The sequence below is a fragment of the Vicia villosa genome, unplaced genomic scaffold, assembly GCF_029867415.1.
Source record: "Vicia villosa cultivar HV-30 ecotype Madison, WI unplaced genomic scaffold, Vvil1.0 ctg.000911F_1_1, whole genome shotgun sequence".
NCBI lineage: Eukaryota > Viridiplantae > Streptophyta > Magnoliopsida > Fabales > Fabaceae > Vicia > Vicia villosa.
This window is the reverse complement of record NW_026705409.1, coordinates 50,801-71,359: the sequence shown is the minus strand read 5'-3', so window position 1 is coordinate 71,359 and position 20,559 is coordinate 50,801. Positions and strand designations below refer to the sequence as shown.

The following is a 20,559-nucleotide window of genomic DNA, read 5'->3' as shown; positions in this document are numbered from 1 at the left end:
ACATAAAACAAAATTAACACCACACAATGACAAATATATATCCTAAACCCACATACAAACCATCATATTCTCATTTAGGTAGTAAGAATCCCCCTTACCTTAAATTGAGTGCAGCTCTAAGGAATTTCAATGGATATTTTGGGAAAAATGACACTTGAGAGCAACACTTTAGGTCTCCTTCTTCCCCTTTTCACAACCCTAGCCCCTTTCTATTCTTTCTTTTTCTCCTTCCTCGGTTTCTCCAAATGCTTCTATGCTTCCACTTACCAAAATGACAAAAGGATATTACCACTTGGTTACCAACACTTAATGGGCCTATAAAAATACACCCTTGATATATAGTAACACCACTATTTAAGCCCAATATCATTTATACACTTAATGTAAAAATAATACTTCCACTTAAACTCCATTAAAATAAAATCTGAATATTTTAATATACCGACTTAATAAAATAATTGTGACTTTGACGATAAAATTCCAATTTATAAATAATATTATTCCTAACATTATTCTTTTGACTATCTGACTAAAATCTTCACCTTTTGTGCCTAAGGTGGATCATCTTATGGACATTGTACCCATTTTTATGGTGGGAGAACTGTAACGCCCCAAATTTAATTAAATTGGTTAATTAAATTATTAAAGGATTTAAATATTGGATTTAGGCGTATTTGGATTGTCGATATTACTTTAAGAGGCCTTAGACAAAGTAAGCAAGTTAAACATGTTCGACCATAATGTTACCATCACTTAGGGAGGCCTCGGTGCTCAGAGCCAAGGAAGTGCCCACCGGAAGGTCGTGTGCTTTTTGTCGCCCTTGTCCATGAGGATCTGATTGTACCCATAATATGCGTCCATAAAAGACAACAATTTAAAACATACAGAATTAACGACTAATCTATCTATGTTGGGAAAGGGATAAGCATCTTTGGGGCAAGCTACGTTAAGATTGGTATAGTCAACACACATTCGCCATTTTCCATTAGATTTTTTTCACGAGTACAACATTTGACGGCCAGGTTGTATATCGGGCTTCAGAAATGAAATTCGGCTCTAAGAGGTCTTTTACAACTTATTTAGCAGCCTCCGTCTTTTCGGGAGACTGCTTTCTCCCATGTTGTGCTACTTCCATAATGGATGGATCTATGGTCAACTAGTGACAAGATATCTCTGGATCTAATTTGGGAATCTTAGAGGCGCTCCACGCTAATAAGTCGGCGTTCTCCCTCAGGCAGGCCTTCCGTTGCTTCCTCGCTAGGTCGGGGAGGCCAGTACCAATCTTAACTCCCGTGCTAGGGTAGTCGCTGAGGAGGATAACCTCGAACACACCATCAGGAATGAGGCGCAGATGATCAGACTATTGTTCGCTTATTGATGTCGGGGAGTCCATCATGGTCGATTGGGCCTTCTCCTATCTCTTCCTCTAATCCTCTAGACCGTCCTGCTGTCGAGGTCGATAAAGTCAACACGGGGCAGTGACTTTGGCTCTTCTGAGCTATTGGGAAGCACAAGCTTACTTCTGGCTGGCGCGCAGATGGTGTTCAATCCCTTCGATGCTGCCTCGAAACACCTCGCCGCGGCCTCTATGTCCCCGTAGAGGGTGCCAACGAGTCCCTTGGAGGTATAATACTTCATTTTTAAGTCCACCGTGGAGGGCACAACTATCACTTCGGCCAATATTGGTCTATCACCGAAAATTGGATCTTGATGGACCTGGCTGTTTTTACGGCTCCAAACGTGACGGGCAATTTGACGTAACCCCAAAGTTTTGTGACCGCACCATTGAAACCCTGAAGATCTGAGCCCACAATAGGGCGTTAAGTGCGTTTCATTAAGTTATAATGTGGAGAATAGCTGGGAGTACTTGATATCGACCAAACTTCCCTGGTCGACCAAGATCTGTCGAACATCAAAGTTGGCCATCTGCGCTCTTACAAGTAGAGGAATGCTAGCGTTGGGAGATCCCCTGTTGAGTTTTTTCACGCTGATGAGTTGTTTGAACTTCCTCTTTATTGAGCCCACAATCAGCTTGTTGCACCTTCTTCCTAATATCACCATGGCGGAGGGGAACCTCTCCCAGGGGATGTGTGCGGCGAGGTATAAGGGGAAAATGACCTTGTCCGGGGATGTAGAAATCTTCTAGTCGTGTGATGCTCATGACGACATGTAGGATGACATCGTCGAAGGATTGTTTCTCCTCCTCGACACTTTTTTGCTTCTAGAGACTCTTGTCGAGGATCATCTATTTTCTTTGTGTATTGCTTGAGATGACCGTCCCTGATTAGGATTTCAATTGCATCCTTGAGATGGATGCAACCTTCCATCCTATGTCAGTGGCTTTTGTGGAACCACAAATACTTTATTTTTTCTGTGTTCGGATTAGCGGGAACCACAAGATCTTCTCGTGCGAAGCGACCAATAGAGTGTATTCGTGGAAACAACCAGCTGGTCCTTTATACTTTTGAGATTCACAGGGTCTGTCTTCCTTCCTCTTGTCTGCTCCCCGGCGAGATGTCGAGGAATCTTTGTGATTTGAGGACTTGGCTTTTTTTTGGTGCCTCGAGTCTCAAGCAATGTTAGAAGCTTCTTTCTCTTCGTACTGGATGTACGTCTGGGCCTTGAGGAAAATGGCATCCAGTGTTATTGGAGCTTCAATTCCAATCGCCTTGGCAAAATCTCTATGGGGACACAAGCGACATTCGAGCAGGTATTTTTTTTATATTGTTACTCGTGGAGACCTGAACGACTTCTTTATTGAATATTTTGATGTACGCTCGGAGAGATTCATCTTTCCCTTGAATGATTTCCCTGAGCGAGGCTTTTGACTTCGGGTGGCGGCGAGAGGCGGTGAAGTGCCTTGAGAATGTTTTCCCCAGTTGCTTCCATGAGGTGATGGATCAGTCGGGGTGACTTTTGTACCAAGACATGGTCTTCTTTATTAGAGTTGTGGGGAATAATATGCATTTAATGGTGCCTCAAACACTACGGTAGTCAAGTAGGGCATCAATGTTCTCAATGAGCTCGTCGGGATTGGTTATTCCATCATACGTGCCTAGGGGTGAGGGCTTATCCAGCTCTTTGGGCATCCGAGTGAATATGATCTCTTAGGATAGTGGGCCACGGGAATCATCGTCGTTGCTAGAGCCAAGTGATCGGGAAGGAGAGTTGTCATATTTTTTGCGTCTAGGACTACGATCCTGACGGGGAGAGGGACTTCTTGATCAGCCCTACAACTTGGACGAAGTGTATGCTGGTTTTCCTTTAGTTTTCTTGGTCATCGGGGGAGTGCAATCACTTTTCTTGACCACCAGGGATTCTTGCTCCCCTTGTGTCGAACGATGTTCTTTGGGCTGTGGAGAAGGACTTCAAGATTCGGGTCTCTAGTGTCTCCTCAAGGGAGATCTTGAACGACATCCTCTTTCCAATGTCCTGATCCTTTCTGCTAGAGGATCAAGGTGTTCGTCTTGTTGAGCGCCTCGACCAAGGCTATCACGAAGGGGTCGGCATTGGTCATAATTGAATTGATTGGGGCGTTTCTGGCGCTTTCTCTATAATCTTCTTGATCTTTCCAGTCTTAATGTACTGGACGTTGATATCATTTGCATCGTCATAGGAGGGAGACACGGTGGCTCTGTCCCTCTTCGGGGTGACAACATCCTCTAGGAAGGGATTCATGCTGCAAAAACTGGCCTTGCGGTCGGGCGAGATGATAGTTTGGTGAGCATTGTTGTCGTCATCGTGACTGGCCATGACCAGAATCTTGAAAATTCCTTTGATATTTGGTTTTCGGGTAAAGAAAGATGGGAATAAATGTTTCCTACAAACGAAGTCATTGATCTTACCGATTGATCTGAACCTTAAGTGGGCCAGAGACTTCGTCTACAATGCTGGATTCAAGGAGAAGGGGTGTACCTGAAAGACACTGTGATGCTAAAGTGAGTAAAAGTGCAGAGATACGTGAGAGCGTTTTAGGATAAGATTTGGAATACCTGAGCCTATCAAGTGAGAGGGTATTTATAATGCCCCAAACGCATGGCCATTGGTCCCTATTATAGGACTGGGCATCCAGGATCCATGCCCAAAAATATGTGATTGCCAATAATTCTGCGTGAAAGCAGGGGCAAGCAACTCAGGCTCGTCATCCTGGAAGGCTACCCGGGCAGAGTGAAAACTAGTCGTTGGTACAGACAGAGATGTAATTGAGGTCAACTGTGATTTAGTCTGCCTTGGAGATAACCGACCACGCGTGCCCTTTTGAGGGGCAGAAAGGGAAATACGCCTTTCGTTGTCCCCACCGATTGGGCCAAATCTTTTGGACCATCATAAACTCAAAAGCGGATTAATTGGGTCATGCTCAACCGTTTGGTCAGTCCAAAACATTTACTAAATTTAAAACAAAATATCTTTCGTCCTTATCTTATAAAAATGATTAAAAAAATTTTTGGTACGATGAACACAACTTTTATAAAAGGAATGCATTAAAAATGATATATTAAAATTATTGAAATTAAACATTAAAACTTTTCCTTACATAATTAATAAATAATAAAAAAAATTTGTAATGCATAAATACATGTTTTCCTTAAAAACAGGTTCAAAGAATACACACTTTTATAAATAATAAAAAATTTATTTTAATGCAAAAACGCATTAAATTTTTTCCTTAAAAAAAGTTTAAAGAATATATAATTTTTTAAAAAATAAAATTTTTCCTTAAAAATATTTCAAAGAATACATTATTTATATCTGTCTCTTTCAAAGTCTCTTCTCATTCTTAGTTCTCACTCTTTGTCTGCTTCTCCTTAACTTTTCCTTCTCTTATGGCAGTCAAAATGTTTCACGGAGATGAAAATTTACTTGAAGTTATCTGTGAGAAACGTCCTAGCATTATGTGTACTGAAAACCTTCTTAGCACGTGTCTAGAGAATCAAGGTTGGTCTGGATATGTTGCAATGCTTCGAGGTCCTATATTTCCTAACGTTGTAAAGACCTTCTGGCTTTACGCATCTGTTAGCAGTGATGGTAGTCGCATCACTTCAAATATCTTTGGTATCCCCTTCATGATCACTCAATCCTCTATTGCTGAAGCTATCATGTGTCCATCTGAACCTTACTCGTATGATCATAAAAGTTTTGATCACATGGCTATCACCGTTGTTCCAAATTACTTCAGTACTTTTAGGCGAGCTATGAACAATCCAGAGAATTTGAAACCTCTTGCAAAAATATGGTTTCAATTCATTCTCACAAATCTTCACCCCAGAGGAGAATGTCTCAATGTTTTATCCTCAAGGGATAAATTTCTTATCTTCTGCCTTAGCAAGGGCATTCCAGTCAATCTACCAGCCATTATCTTTAATCATCTGAAAGAATCCATCTTGGCCTCTAGACACTCTCAACAGTCCTTCATTCCTTATGGACGTGTCCTATCTGCTTTATTTGAAGAAGCTAAAGTCATCAGAATTCTTCGACGAGCAAAACTCACAAATGGAGACATATTGTTTGATAAAAGTTGTGATGTCTTTGAAATCTAGTTTGTATCTGTGTATTTCTTTATTTTCTTACTATACTAGTTTGTACTTCTTATCAACCAATGAAATTTTTAATTGTTGTTGTTTCCTATGCTTTTAATTACGCTTTCACACATAATTAACTTTTTTATTATGACAAAAAGTGGGAGAAGAGATAATGATTTTAATATACCTAGTTTTCAAATAAACCATTGTCATTGATTATAAAAGGCTTAGAATATATTATTGAGAATGACTACAAGTACCCTCTGACAAAGCAACTCTGATAAGAATATTACAAATACTTTTGTTCACTTTCTAAGGATATTCAAGTTCCATCGAAGGACATCATGAGTCTTAGACTCAGGGGGAGTTTACAAGGTAAATAATGTTTCTAACATATATATTTAGATATTACCCTGTGAATTGTTCCATCAAAATACATGGTTTTATCATCAACAAAAAGGGGAGATTGTTAGAGCAAAATTTAGTTCTGCAATATGTCTATGAGTTTTGAAGATTACAATACATATATTTTGTATGTAACAATTTAGTTTCTAATAGTTTCTTGAGTGTGCCGATACTATGTTCTAAGAGATCCTGGATTATTGTCCGTAAATAATCATCAGAAACAAGTAAGGTGCCTCAAAAACACCTTTCGTATTTGACTCTGAAGAAACATCAGAAGTTATGAAAGAATATTAAATATTCATCAGAAGTCAAGTCACCGTGTGCTTCTCATATAAGTTGTTGCTTTAGAAAGTCACAAGTAATCAAAGGAAAGAATTTTGTTAGAGCTTCTGCTCCAAGATCAGAAATCAGCGAGCGAGTATTCACGTCAAGATCAGAAGTTGTCAATCAGAAAAGCTGGTGTTTCTAATAACAAAGTCAAGAATCTGAATACATCAAGGGTCAAGCCTTAAAAAATCATAACTATTCTCAAACACTAAAAGGAAATGCTCACATATCTGATAATAAGTTTTCTAACTCTCAAATTATGAAGTATGAAGAAACCATTCTAAAGACCATGTGTTGAAGACTCTGAAGACGTGGTTCTGAAGACTCTAAAGACTTGAAGTTTTGAAGACTCAAGTTTCTGAATACAAATGGTCCCTCTTGGATTAGTCGGTCGCAAGGCCGGATACCAAGATTTCCAAAAAAAAAAAAAAAAAAATGGTTTTAAAGACCAAGTGCTGAAGACTCTAAAGACGTGGTTCTGAAGAATCCAAAGTTTATTTCCTTTTCTTCCAACTCATGCTGTGAGCCTCTAAAGTTCAAGAAGAATAGAAGATAACATTATGTAGTACGAGGTACAGGGTACAGACAAATGTTTTGTTCCATTACCAAGAATGGACGAACGTTACCTACTATTTTGTCTTCCACTATGACCAAGCCGTTGGGAACCTAAAGGACCTTCTTGCCCTCCAACGTCTATTTTGAGAAGCTATAAAAATAAGATCAGTTCATCCAACGGAGTTGACAACAACTAAATAAACTGTTGTTGCAATTATCACGACGCTAACTTTCCTACTGTCATAATGGTTGTTGTCATTTCAAATATTCATCTTAGGGGGAGATTGTTAGAACTCAGGAGTGACTCAATCAGAAACAAATAGGAATACTTAATTCAGGGGGAGATGTATTTCAGAAATTAATAGGACAATCTAGTCCAAGGGGAGATTATACATCTCAGGGGGAGATTTTTTTTTAAAGTTTAAACGCTTTTTGATGATAACAAAAAGGGGAGAAAAGGAAAAGATTAGATTTTGATGAATAAATCAATTGCTTAATTGAACATAAAAAAATGAGATAAAGTTTACTTGCTTAATTATTATCCTCTCAGAAAATTGTTCCATCAAAATACATGGTTTTTGTCATCATCAAAAAGGGGGGATTATTAGAACAAGATTGAGAATCTATGTTCAGAATTTAGTTTTAATGATAACAAACATGTATTTTGTGAGTAGCAATTTTATTACTAATGGTTTTATTTAGTGTGCAGATATTATGTTATAAATCTTATACAGGATTCATCAGAAGAAGAGTACAACAACTACATCTAAAACATGAAAGAAGATTGACAGAGCTAAACATCATTCATCAGATGTTCTGATTAAGGATACATCAAAGCAGCCAAGATTAGCAAATCTGAAGTAAAGAAGCAACATTAAGGAACAAAACCATTCAGAAGAATATACATCAACAATAGTATCACAAGAAGCTTGAATTCAACAAGATAATCTTCAAAGCAATACCAACACACATACAAAAAGCCTCAATCAGATAGCACATTAGAAGCTGCAAGGAAATGAACAAGGAAAGATCAGCTGCAAGAAGCTTTGCAACATCAGAAGATCACGCACATAGAAAGATCAGAAGTTCTGAAGTTACAAGTTCTGAAGCTACGGTATAGTCACATATAAAATACAAACATCAGTAGAAGTCACGTACAAGCAAATGAAGAATCTACAGCTCAACATACAGAATTGAATAAAATACAAAGAGCCTAGAATCAAAGGGAGAGTTGTTAGAAACATCATCACGTGCAAAACAATTACAACTTTTAAAAGGAACAACTCCCAAGGTTAAAAGAAGAAGCAAGCTACATGCAACACATTGAATAAAGAAAAACCAGAGTAGCACGCCACAAACTGACAGCAGGATAAGGTTCTGTCATGGACACATGCATCCGATCAATACGAAACATTCAAATTCATACTCAACCAGATTACAACGACTACATTCCAACGGTAACCACTCATCAAGCTATAAATAGAACCAGTATTCAAACTTGATGTGTATGGAATGACCATAGTATATGGAATCCATCCATCTTGCACTGAGTAAAGAATCAATCTATCCAGAATGGAGAGTGAGTGATCATCCACCCCTTGAATAGATCCGAAAGAGAATTAGAAAATATACAACGAGGATCATCGATGGAGATAAGAAGAAAGTGTGCAACCAAAGACATATTTCGCACAAATGAAGAAGAAAGAATCTGCAGAATACATCAGTGCATTTGTATATGAAGCAGCTGAGCATGAACACTTAATTGAAGAAATATGAAGACATGCATAAGAAGATACAAGAGGCGACACAAAGGCTGTATGTGATAAGCAACCGTTATGATATACACTGAACATATGCTTGTACAATACAAGAGAGAGAAAATGTGTGAGAAAGCAAACACACATCATAAGATACACAAGAGGCAACACATACTATGTATGTGATCATCCACAGTGTTGTTATACACTAAACACATGCCTATGTGATGGAAATAAATAACATGAACTTAAAAGCTGACAAACTAAGTTAACTGATCCATTAAGAGGCAACATACACTATGTGTGATGATTAAATGTTGAATTACACATCATATGCCTACCATGAAGAATCTCTCAGAGGATGAAGAAGAAAACCTGCATGCTATGCAGAATGCTCCATTGAGGAGAATTGAAGACATCCAAGAATACTTGATCAAGCATTAATTAATCATGTTGAAAGACAAAGGGAACTGAATACACTGAGTTGTTGCTCGTAGAGTGTTTTCATGTTTACTGATGTTGATTAATGTGTCATCAACTGTTATCAGCTCAATAATCAATATTGAAGAAGAAGATGAAGATCAAGACAGAAGGAACCTACATAAGAGCTGCTGCTCTTTATCCGCTTTCAGAGGAAGAAGATCTCATCCAGAAGTTCACGAATATAAGACTACAAGACATTTTGTTTCTTGTATTTAAATGTAAAACACATAGAGTTGTTGCTCGTAGTGTGTTATATCTTAGGAAACTTCTGATAGTTTGTTTAGGCTCCATAAGTGACTTCTAGTCAGTGAGTCGTAAACATATGTATTGAGAATAGGAGACCATATGCTTGAATAAGAAGCAAATTTGTAAATCTCCAGAAGATGCCTTGAGCGACCAGTTGCGGCCATAAGCTTAAGAAGACAATTGGCTGCAGTCATTGTGGAAATCTCTTGGAGACCGAGTAAGGGTCAGGAGTCCAGGAGTCAATGGATGTTATATCTCGTGGAGATCACTGAATAGTCCATTGCAGTCGGTCACACCAGGTAGCTGTGCAGGGATTTAGTCACAACGCGTTGTTGTGCAGGTTACTAGATTTATGAACGTTATATCTAGAAGGTATCACTGAACGGTTCAGTCATCTAGGGGTTAGTCACTCGCGGGTAGCTTGTGCAGGGTTAGTCACAACAGTTGGCTATGAAGGATAGTTAGTCACGACGAAGGATCGTGCAAATGTAATCAAGTTTGGTTATAGTGGATTAAGACCTCTGTTGAGAGGTAAATCACCTAAAGAAGGTGGACAGGAGGTACCTTATTCAGAAGGTGAACCAGGATAAAAATGAATGTGTCTTTTACTTTCTGCACTATTCATTTTAACTTAGAACCTTCAAACAAAAGTCCTGCAGAACTATACTGAACAAGTCGGAAGTTCTTATATCCTTTAGAAGTTAAAATGAACATCTCATTGGTTATGTAGTTCTACATCTTCATGCTTCCGCAACATCAAAGCATAATCCAATAGATGATTAAACGAAAGAAAGAAAAGACGTTAAAGAAAAAGAGAGGGATTTTTAATTGATAAAGAACACAATTCAATCTCCCCCTTTCTTGTGTTTTTCTCCACCTTCATTAACTTGCTCAACAAAGAAGATGAAGAATGAAGAACATTACAAGAAGTTATCCAATATATAATCATATACATATTTGTAAGAACAATATAATGAACACAAAAGTTGTTGCTTAGATTGTGTTTTAGTTCAAGGATTCTTCATGTAAATTGTTTTAACATAAGAGTTGTTGCTCAGATTTATGTTAAACAATATGTGCTTAAATTAACTGTGTAATCTGCTTAAGAGAAGCAATCATGTAGACACAAATCTTATCAATTGTATGTTGATGGTACCTTGAGAGGTCGAGTGATGATCAAAAACTCAAGAAGACAATGGCAGTGTGTCATTGTAAAAATCCTCTTAGAAGACCGAGTGAAGGTCAGGACTCTAATGAGGTAAATGAACTTTATATCCATTGAGATCACTGAACGGTTCATTTCTTTGTATTTATTCACCTGCGGGTAGCTTGTGCAGGGTTAGTCACTTGCAGGTAGCTTGTGCATTATATTGTGAGTCACTTGCGGTTGCTTGTGCATTGTATTGTGAGTCACTTGCGGTTGTTTGTGCATTGTATTGTGAGTCACTTGCGGTTGCTTATGCATTGTTAGTCGTCGGCGGTTGCCCATGCAATTGTAACCAGTTTGGTTATAGTGGATGAAGACCTTGAGTTCAAGGCGAAATCACCTCGGAAGGGTGGATTGGATTAACTTGAGAATTTCTCAAGTGAACCAGGATATATCGGATGTCATTTACTTCTGTTTATTACCTTTCAATTATTAGAAGCTATAAGAAGACCTAAATTTTGAAGAAGGCAAAATGCGTCTAAGAAACATTAAGCCTCTGATAAATATGAATTGAAAAGGTTCTGATGAACACCAATGATTTAAGCTTCTGCGTAAAAGTTTAAAGAAGGAAAATATTATTGAAAACCCAATTCAACCTCCCCTTTCTTGTGTTTTTCTCTACCTTCATAGACAACTCATACTCGTCATTCTGGAAGACTACCCGGACAGAGTGAAAACTAACCGTCAATACGAGCAGAGATGCAGTTGAGGCAACAGTGGTTTAGTTGGCCTTGGGGTCAACCACCCACGTTTGCCCTTTCGAGGGGCATAAAGGAAAAACGCCTTTTATTATTTTCATCGATTGGACCAAATCTTTTAAAGACTCAAAAGTTGATTGGGCCAGCCATTGGCCCGGTTCAAAACATTTACTAATTATAAAACAAAATATTTTTGATCCTTATCTTATAAAAATGATCAAAAATACAATTTTTTTGGTACGATGAACACAATTTTAATAAAAGGAATGTATTAAAAATGATAAATTAAAAATTTAGGAATTAAACTTTAAAATTTTTCCTTACATCATTTATAAATAATAAAAAAATATTTTTTAATACATAAATACATTAAAAAGTTTCCTTAAAACATGTTCAAAGAATACATTATCTTATAATTAAGAAAAAAAATATTTTAATGCAAAAACGCGTAAAAAGTTTTCCTTAAAAAAAGTTTCAAAGATTACTTAATTATTATATAAATAATAAAATATGATTTTTTAATGCATAAATACTAAAAACAATATTATTTATAATTATATTTACCTAAACACCTTCTATAAACATATTAATTACTAAAACACGAGTCAAAAGAAATAAAATAATAAGTAAATAGAAAAAAAAAATAAAAAGAAAGAAATATTACCGGATTCCAAATTGGGTTTGAAAAGAGTTTACAAGTAGCGCTGAGATCCGCCTTCTAGTTTCATTCATTCCCTCTCTCGGTTCTCTTTGTCCTCACCCTCCCCATTCTCCCTCCTCCCGGCGATTTTCTTCCCCCTTCTCCGGCCACACACTCTCCAGGAACCTTTTTTATGAAAGCCTAAATACAAATCCATCTCCGCATCGTTGTTTTCAGGTAAACCTTCCCCACTCTCTTTGTCTCTAAGCTTTTTGTTATTTGGCTTTTGTTAAATCCGAAGAGTTTGTTTTCAATTTTCTAGGTTTTCGTCGTGGTTTAGGGAAGCGAGACTCTAGGCTGCTCGTTTCTGAGTTGAGGAATTCTAGATTTGGTGTGGCGTTGGTCTGAATTGGCTTCTGTTTGGATTCAGAGGCTGTGTTGTTTGTGCTGCCAGTGGATACAGACTGTTTAGGTTAGGTTGATTTTTCATGTCGCTGGAACCGTTGGATCGAAAGAGGAAGTACGAGAGCTCCGAGTCTCTAGGGACTGTGGGTAGATGGAGAGGCTCTTCTTCTCATCATCACCACCACCGTCCTCAACAGTTCAATCGGCCTGGCAATTTTAGGAGAATGGCAGGTTGGTGGTTTTTGTTTTCTCTTATGTTGTAGGTTTTGTAACTTATGATTTTTTCTGTTAAACTTCTTAATTGCTTTGATTTTGGAACAAATTGGTGTACTGCTTGCCCTTTTGCTGTTAATGATTTGGTTTATTGTAGCTGTTAAATATTTTGGAGCTAATTAGTGTATTTTGATGTTTGTGAGCTTTTATTATGGGTCACGCCACACTATACGCCTTGCAAGGACCAACCTCATTTAGGGTTACAATTGAGTTGCAAGCTTTTATTTGATTTATTGTTTTCTAGATTTTTGAAGATCTGATTCTGCAGTTGTTATTAATATGATATTTTTTAGTAGACAAACATGCAAACTTTCAAATCAATAAATGTAAATGGTGGCCAATGTGGATTGGTATACGACGTAGTCAATGATGGCCATGCAAGGCTGAGACAACCACCAATCTAATTTAGGGTTTACAATTAAATTGCGAGCTTTTATTTGATTTATTGATTTTTAGATTTTTGAAGATCTTACTTTGTAGTTGTTATTAAAACGATATTTTAGCTTGACCAACATGCAAACTTTCATATCGATAGAGGTTAATGGTGGCCGATGTGGGTTGGTACACTAGTCGATGATCGCCATGAAAGGGTGAGACAACCACCAACCTCATTTAGGGTTTTGCAATTGAATTGCGTGTTTTTATTTGATTTATTGATTTTTAGATTTTTAAAGATCCGACTTTGTGGTTGTTATAAAAATTATAACAAACACGCAAACTTTCACATCAATAAATGTAAATGGCCAATGTGGGTTGGTATATGTAGTCAAGGATCACCATGCAAGGTTGAGACAACCACCGACCTCATTTAGGGTTTACTATTGAATTGCGAGCTTTTATTTGATTTATTGGTTTTTAGATTTTTGAAGATCTGACTTTGTAGTTGTTATTAATATGATATTTTAAGTAGACAAACATGCAAACTTTCATTTCAAATGAAGGTACACGTAGTCAATGATCTGCAATTGAACTCTCATCTTTACATACACGTGGGTTTAATTCTCCTAAAGCTACTAAAATTCCCAGATCGTGTTAACCCTATCCGTGGATAACTTTTGACCTGTAGGACTACAATAGGAAAAATTACTTATAGTTTGGGCCTAAGGAGTAGTCTTTGGGTTTGCATAAAATTGCTCGCAATTTCTATTGGTTGGGTCTCTGTTGATAGTCCCACAAGGATTTGGCTCTTCTAAAGTGAGTAGTTAGTAAAATAAAAAAGTTGACTGTTGATATTTTTCATATTACTTTTAAAATGAGTAGCTCATTTAAATGGGGCCAAATCTATCCCAAAGTTCTATTGGTGCCTAGCCTGGTAGTAACGTGGTGCTTCTTTCCGTACTAGCAATTTTTTATTTTATTTTTATAAATCGGCAAATAGTAAGAATGATTTTGTACCAAGTAAACAAACAATAGAAGGATATATCATTTGTATAGATAGCTATTGTTTTCCATCCCTGCATATCTGTTTTCCAAGACTCTGATTGGTTCCGTGATGTTTTCATTCAAAATGCTTTGTACTATATAGACGTCCTGATTTCTTATTCGCTTTTCCCTTCCCTTTGCTTTAGTTTTTTATTTTTATTTTTGGGTGTGACTGCTAAGAAATATATATAGTTTATTGATTTCTACCTTTTTTCTATTTCCAATTTTTGGTTTGAATGTTTTCTGAAGGTCATCGTAGGCAGGGTAGTTGGCAGCCATTTACAGAAGAATCTGGTCAAGAGCATATGCTTTCTCGACCTTGTGACAGAAAACTGGAGGAAGATAACTTTCGCTCACGAGGGGATGGAAAGTATGGAAGGGTCTATAAGGAAAGTAGAGGAGCCTTTAGTCCGAGAGAATGGAAAGGGCGTCCGTGGGAAAGCCCGAGCAACTCTCTTAATATGTCCAGGAGGCAAACTGATGCATTTAATGAACGCAAGTCAGTTGATGATATGCCAACATATTCCCCTCATCCCAATTCTGGATTAACTGCTTGGGAACAACACCACATGAAAGACCAACATGATAAGATGGGTGGTATTAATCGATTTGGCGCAGGGCAGAGATACGATAGGGATACTTCTCTGGGTACGGTTGACTGGAAGCCACTTAAATGGACCCGGCCTGGATCTGTACGAGACTCAAGCTTTAGCCAATCAAGTGGCACAAGAAGCTTAGGAGGGTCTAATTCGAAGGGAACCTATGAAGGGAAGTATGGGTTACAACAAAAAGTGGCAACTACTGTTGAGTCAAATTCGAGGGAAACTGCTATATGTCGTACATCTTCTGCTCCATCTGAAGAGACAAATTCGAAGAAGAAGCCTAGGCTAAATTGGGGCGAAGGACTTGCAAAGTTTGAGAAGAAGCATGTTGAGGGACCCGAGACAACTTCAAACAAAGATGGACCTGTCTCACCCCCTTTTAATATGGAACCCAGTAATTTCCTCTGCCCCAGCTTAGTCGATAAAACGCCAAAAGTTTCAGAACTTTCAGGCTGTGCATCTCATGCAGCTCCAACAACTGCTGCCCGCAGCTCTTCACCAGGTATGTGGGGTTTTGTTCCTGTTTATAATCTTTTCACTCTTGTGAACTTGTAGAACAAAGCAACTTATCTGATAGGAGTGTTGCTGTTATTAGTGAAGTAGTAACATCACTGGCCCATCTTAGGGCTCATCTTATATCGTGTATGTCTGTGTATGTTTGTACAAAATTGCAGTCAATAAATAAATAATACTCTGATATTTGGTGAGTCAAATTTATTCAGGTGTTTGAATGTGTACTGGACACTTGATTTTGCCCTACTATGTATTGTTTGTCTTAACCTGACATTCACTTTGTTTGCAACAGGTGAAGATGATAAATTGTTTGGAAAAGCTGCAAATATGGACAATGATGTCGGTAGTTTGAGTAGTTCACCTGGCCCGGAGTCTCAAAATCATCTGCAGATGTTTTCTCTCAATTTAGAGAAGGTGGATATTGATTCATTGACTAGTTTGGGCCCTTCACTAGTTGAGTTGCCACAGTCTGAAGATCTGAGCTCTGTGGATTATAATTCATTAAGATCCACTACAATGGATAAGTTGCTGACATTGAAAGCCGGCATTTCAAAGGTATTAGAGGTGACTGAAACTGAAATTGATTCACTTGAAAATGAACATAGATCTCTAAAATCTGAATCTGAGGGTAGATTTCCATGTTCAGCAGCAGTAGGCTCTCTGCTATGTTACAATGGAAAACCTTGCTCTGATGACAAGGTTTCCTGTTTAGAGTCATCGCCGATTGTATCTTCTGACGACCTTATTGTGGAGAAGGTGCCTATTACAGAGAAGATGCCTCTTGCGACTAACTTTGTTAATATACGCGATAATTGCCTGGAAATTGATACTAACAGTGATGGACCTGCAAAGTCTAAAGTTGTAGAGCCTCTGCCCATAAATAATGCGGTTTCTTCATGTGATGTGAGGAGATATGGTTCTGGCTCTGAACACTTGGGTGGAGTTCATTCTACAGCCATGCAATGCTTAATTCCCTGTACTAATAGGCATGCTGCCAATGTCTCTGTTTGCAGTGATAGTAATTCATCTTTGGAGGTTAATGATGGTGTGGGTGCTAAGAGAAGTGCAAGCTCTTATTCTAGAACTGAGGACAATTTATATGATAAAATTATTTCTTGCAATAAAAAATCTGCAAAAGCAGCACATGAAGTATTTGCTAAGTTATTGCCTGAAAAATGTCGCAAGAATGGTAACATTGGAGCTAGCACTGGTTCATGCTCTCAGAATGGCACAATTATTATGGAAAAAATTGCAGAGAAAAGACGAATGGCAAGAGTGAAGGAGAGAGTTGCGACACTTAAGTATACAGCCCTGCACCACTTGTGGAAAGAAGATATGCGCTTACTGTCTATTAGGAAACAACGCCCAAAATCTCACAAGAAACTTGAAGCCAGTTATAATAATCAGAAGAAGCGGTCTTCTATTTCTTTTCGTTTTCCTTTCCCAGGTATAAATATTATTCTTTATGATTGTCACATTTGCATTGATTTTGATGTGTTTTTTGTTTCATAGATTTGTTGCTGTCATGGACAGAACTTAATGTCATTATTTAATTCATGTATTCAATCTTACCTAGTGGGAAACAACTTCGATTGTTATTGTTGTTGTTTTCTTTTAACATATTTAGCCAACTACGACATTGTGCTCTGCCATAGTTTCATAAGGCTTTAGGTGCTTGGTGCCTTTCATCCATTTAGCAAACTTCATCCAGTAATACTAGCATTCAATACAAAAAATGGTTATTGAATTTGTATGGCCTAGTTGTTAGCTTTTTGATAATGTTGATGATGTTTTGGTATGAAGCTTCTGTGTGTGGTACTCTTAGTAATGGTTGGATGAGCGGTGAATTTGATAAAACCACGGCAGCTCCATGATTTTGTTGAAAATACAAAGTGTAGCTTTTTCCAAAATCATGGTAGCTCACTATGATTCTGACAATCCCACTGCCAATCCAAACAGGCACTTAATCTTCTGGTGACATCAAAAACAAAAGTTAGGACTTGTGTATAATAACAATCAACGTATTCCTCATTTAGTTTTACTTAGTTTTGTATTAGGCATTAACCAGGTTAAGTAATTGACATGCTTGTAAATTATCAGGTCTTCATATTAATATCATGTGAGGTTTATGTCTATTAGTCAGTAATTTTAGCATTTACATTTATTTATTTAACATGAACACAAACAAATGAAATAATGGCTCCATAGTTGCAGTGATACACTGAGGCTTATGCCTCTATTAGGAAATACTTTTAGAATTATACATATATTTAATATGGACAAGAACAATTGGAATAATGGCTCGATAAATATAGTGTTGATAAAGATATTTGTTTATGTGAACTTCCGTGTACATACTTTGTAAGTCAGAGAACAGAATCTTCCAGAACCCTTTTGAAATATTGAAGTCCTAATTTTAAATCTTGGAGAATCAGTAATTAGCTCTTGGATTTTTTTTTTTATGGTTTACTTGGTAGATTTGACAAGATTTGGGCGATCTCACGATATAATCTCCCCCATTTTGGCTGTCCACGGAGGTTTTCTTGCTCTGCAAAATTTATTACTTTAGGAAATCTTGTAGAGACCAGTAAAATAGAGAAAAGAAAATGGTGTAGTTTACAAGTGTGAGAGTGTGTCATTAAGATCCCATTGAAGGGAAAGTTTGTCATTATATATATGCTTAACACATATGCATAACCTCTTTCATTTGATGAATTGTGACATTTATTGTTCATAGTAGCTATGTATTAATTTAGGTTTGCTTTGTGATAATTAATGTAAATCTTATTTTGTCTATATTTGCAGCAGGAAACCAACAAATGTTGGTTCCAACATCTGAGTTGATTAAGTATACAAGCCAACTACTTTCAGAATCCAAACACAAAATTCACAGAAGCACGTTAAAGATGCCAGCATTAATTTTGGATCAAAAGGACAAAATAAATTCAACATTTTCATCTAGTAATGGGCTGGTTGAAGATCCATTGGCTACTGAGAAAGAAAGAGCCATGATAAACCCTTGGACTTCAGAAGAGAGAGATATTTTCTTGAAGAAATTTTCTGCCTTTGGAAAAGATTTTCGGAAAATAGCTACATTCCTTGACCACAAGACGACGGCAGACTGTGTTGAGTTCTACTACAAAAATCACAAGTCTGATTGTTTTGAAAAAATGAAGAAAAAAGATGACGACAAGCTCAGGAAGTTTTATAAAGCCAAAACTGACTTGATGCCAAATACTTCTCCACTTGATATCTTGAGTGCAGCTTCAGTGATGGCACATGACATTGCAAGAAATCGGAGAATGCGTTCCGGGCGTGCTCTTTGGAGGGGATATAACATGTCTAATAGGCTGAAAAATTTCGAAGTTCTTCGAGATGAAAGAGAGACTGTTGCAGCTGATGTGTTAACCAGTATATGTGGTTCTGTTTTATCTGAGGCAACAAGTTCCTGCATAACTAGTTCAGTCAATCCTGTGAAAGGCAAAAGGGTCAGGAAGTGCGTGAAAGCAAAGCCTCTACGCAAACCACCTCCGACGCCAGAAATTACTCAAACTATTGATCATGAAACTTGTTCGGATGAGAGCTGTGGTGAAGTTGATCTTACTGATTGGACAGATGTGGAGAAGGCGGCCTTTCTTCATGCTGTATCATCCTTTGGAAAGGATTTTGCAATGATTGCACAGTGTGTCAGAACAAGATCCCAATACCATTGCAAAGTCTTTTTTAGCAAGACTCAGAAACGTCTCAGATTGAATCTCTTGGGTCACAGACCTGAAAATGTTGAATCATTAGGGGATGATGACGTGGATGGTGGCAGGAGCGACACAGATGCATGCAATGTAGAGACAGGTTCAGCCAATGGCTCTGATACTTCAGGCTCTAAAACTGGCGTGGACCAGCCTGCAGCTGATACGAACATGTATCATGATGAATCCAATACTGTAGATCATGAAGATGCAAATATGATTTCTAATGCATGTGTTATTGGGGGTGAGTCTAACCTGGACACTGATGGTAATGTAGGTGTCTTGTATGATTCTGAGAGGTCTGGCTCAGTGCGGGCTCAAGATGAACCACGCGAAGGGGGAATTGCAGGTACAAAATTGGTGTCTGGTATGGAGATAATTGAATCATGCTACCCTATTTCTGTTGGTGATGGTAGACTGGTTTCTGATGTTTCTTCTGGCCAACAGGGAAATGAATTGGAGGGTTCAAGAATACGTCTAGTTGATAAAGATGAAGCTGATACAGGTGTTGAAGTTCAATTGAACGATACAAGCACTTTGGTGAATACGTCACTATCATCTGCTGAAGTTTCTTATTCAAGATCGACTGTTGATGCTGGAAATGAGCCCCAACCACGCCTTGAAAATCCTCCATTCTCAGGACCATCAGAGGGTCCTCTTACAAATGCAAATCTTGGCTACCAGCTTTGTAATCCTGGTAATTTGTTGGACCATGTTGAGGCTGCCAGAGTTCATCAGTGCTGTAATATGCAAGTGCATTCTGAGAAGGAACTGAATGTGAATATGAGCTGCAGCAGTTCAGCAACGGAAGAAGCACCGAAAAATGATGTGAAAATATTCGGGAAGATCTTGACCATTCCCTCATCCACCCAGAAGCTTAATTTAAGTGTAAAGGGAAATGATGAAAATGGTACACATCACCCGAATTCAAACACTGCCTCTTCTAGTCTGAAATCAGCCTGCCATGCTAGTGCTGGTGAAAAAATCCCGGTTCTGGAGGTTGATCTTAATGACTGCCAGGTCATTGAAACTGTTCCCATTGTAAGTTATATCAATGGGATCAAAGTTCAGCCTGGTTTCTCACCACTCCCTGATTCTGCTTTTTTGCTTGCTAAGTATCCTGCTGCATTTGGTAGTTATTCAACATCTGCCATATTAGCGCAAGAGTCACCGCAGGCATTGGCCAAGAATGATAGCCAGCACCTGGGCAAAGCACCTGCATTTACATCTGGAGAAGTAAATGGAAGCAATGGCGTGATTGGTTATCAAATATTCAGAGAACGGGAAGATCTGCATATGCATCCATTCATGGAAAATGACCTGCAAAAAAGTAATGATTTTGAAGCAATTTCAAGTTTGCAGCAGCAGGTCGCAGAAATGGTGGAAACTGGTGCTGTTGGGAAGCCAGGGATTCTTGTTGGAGAATCCAAGAGTGTTATCTCTGATCCTGTGGCAGCCATTAAAATGCAGCCTTCCTTTGCTAACCAGTTTGTTGGCCAATCCGGGAGAGTGATGAAAGAGGCGGAGTCTTTGACTGGGAAAGAAGACCTCGATAGTTAAGACATGTTCAGTCCCAACAGGGCATTGTATTATAGCTTCTCTTAAGCATGATTTATTTAAGCAATGTAATAGGTGTTTAAGATAATAATTTTAATATGGCAGCAGCCATGTTGTTGTTGTATTTTTATAGGAATTCTTAAATAATTTCTGAAAATATTTATGGGCAATTGCCATTTTGGTGGGCCCTTTAACCCATCACTA

At 38.0% G+C, this 20,559-nt stretch overlaps 1 protein-coding gene across 2 annotated transcripts; it reads left to right on the top strand.

The window, feature by feature from the left end:
* The first annotated feature begins 11,887 nt into the window (after window positions 1–11,887).
* On the top strand, window positions 11,888–20,559 carry LOC131632183 (uncharacterized). 2 transcript variants are annotated; one of them, XM_058902967.1, is made up of 5 exons: window positions 11,888–12,074; window positions 12,160–12,473; window positions 14,187–15,041; window positions 15,345–16,499; window positions 17,861–20,559. In XM_058902967.1, exons 2-5 carry the CDS (start codon window positions 12,326–12,328, stop codon window positions 20,356–20,358), a joined length of 4,656 nt encoding a protein of 1,551 aa, XP_058758950.1. In that variant the 5' UTR covers window positions 11,888–12,074; window positions 12,160–12,325; the 3' UTR covers window positions 20,359–20,559. The 2 variants fall into 2 exon arrangements, with proteins under 2 accessions (XP_058758950.1, XP_058758949.1); XM_058902966.1 differs by having other exon boundaries at window positions 17,858–20,559.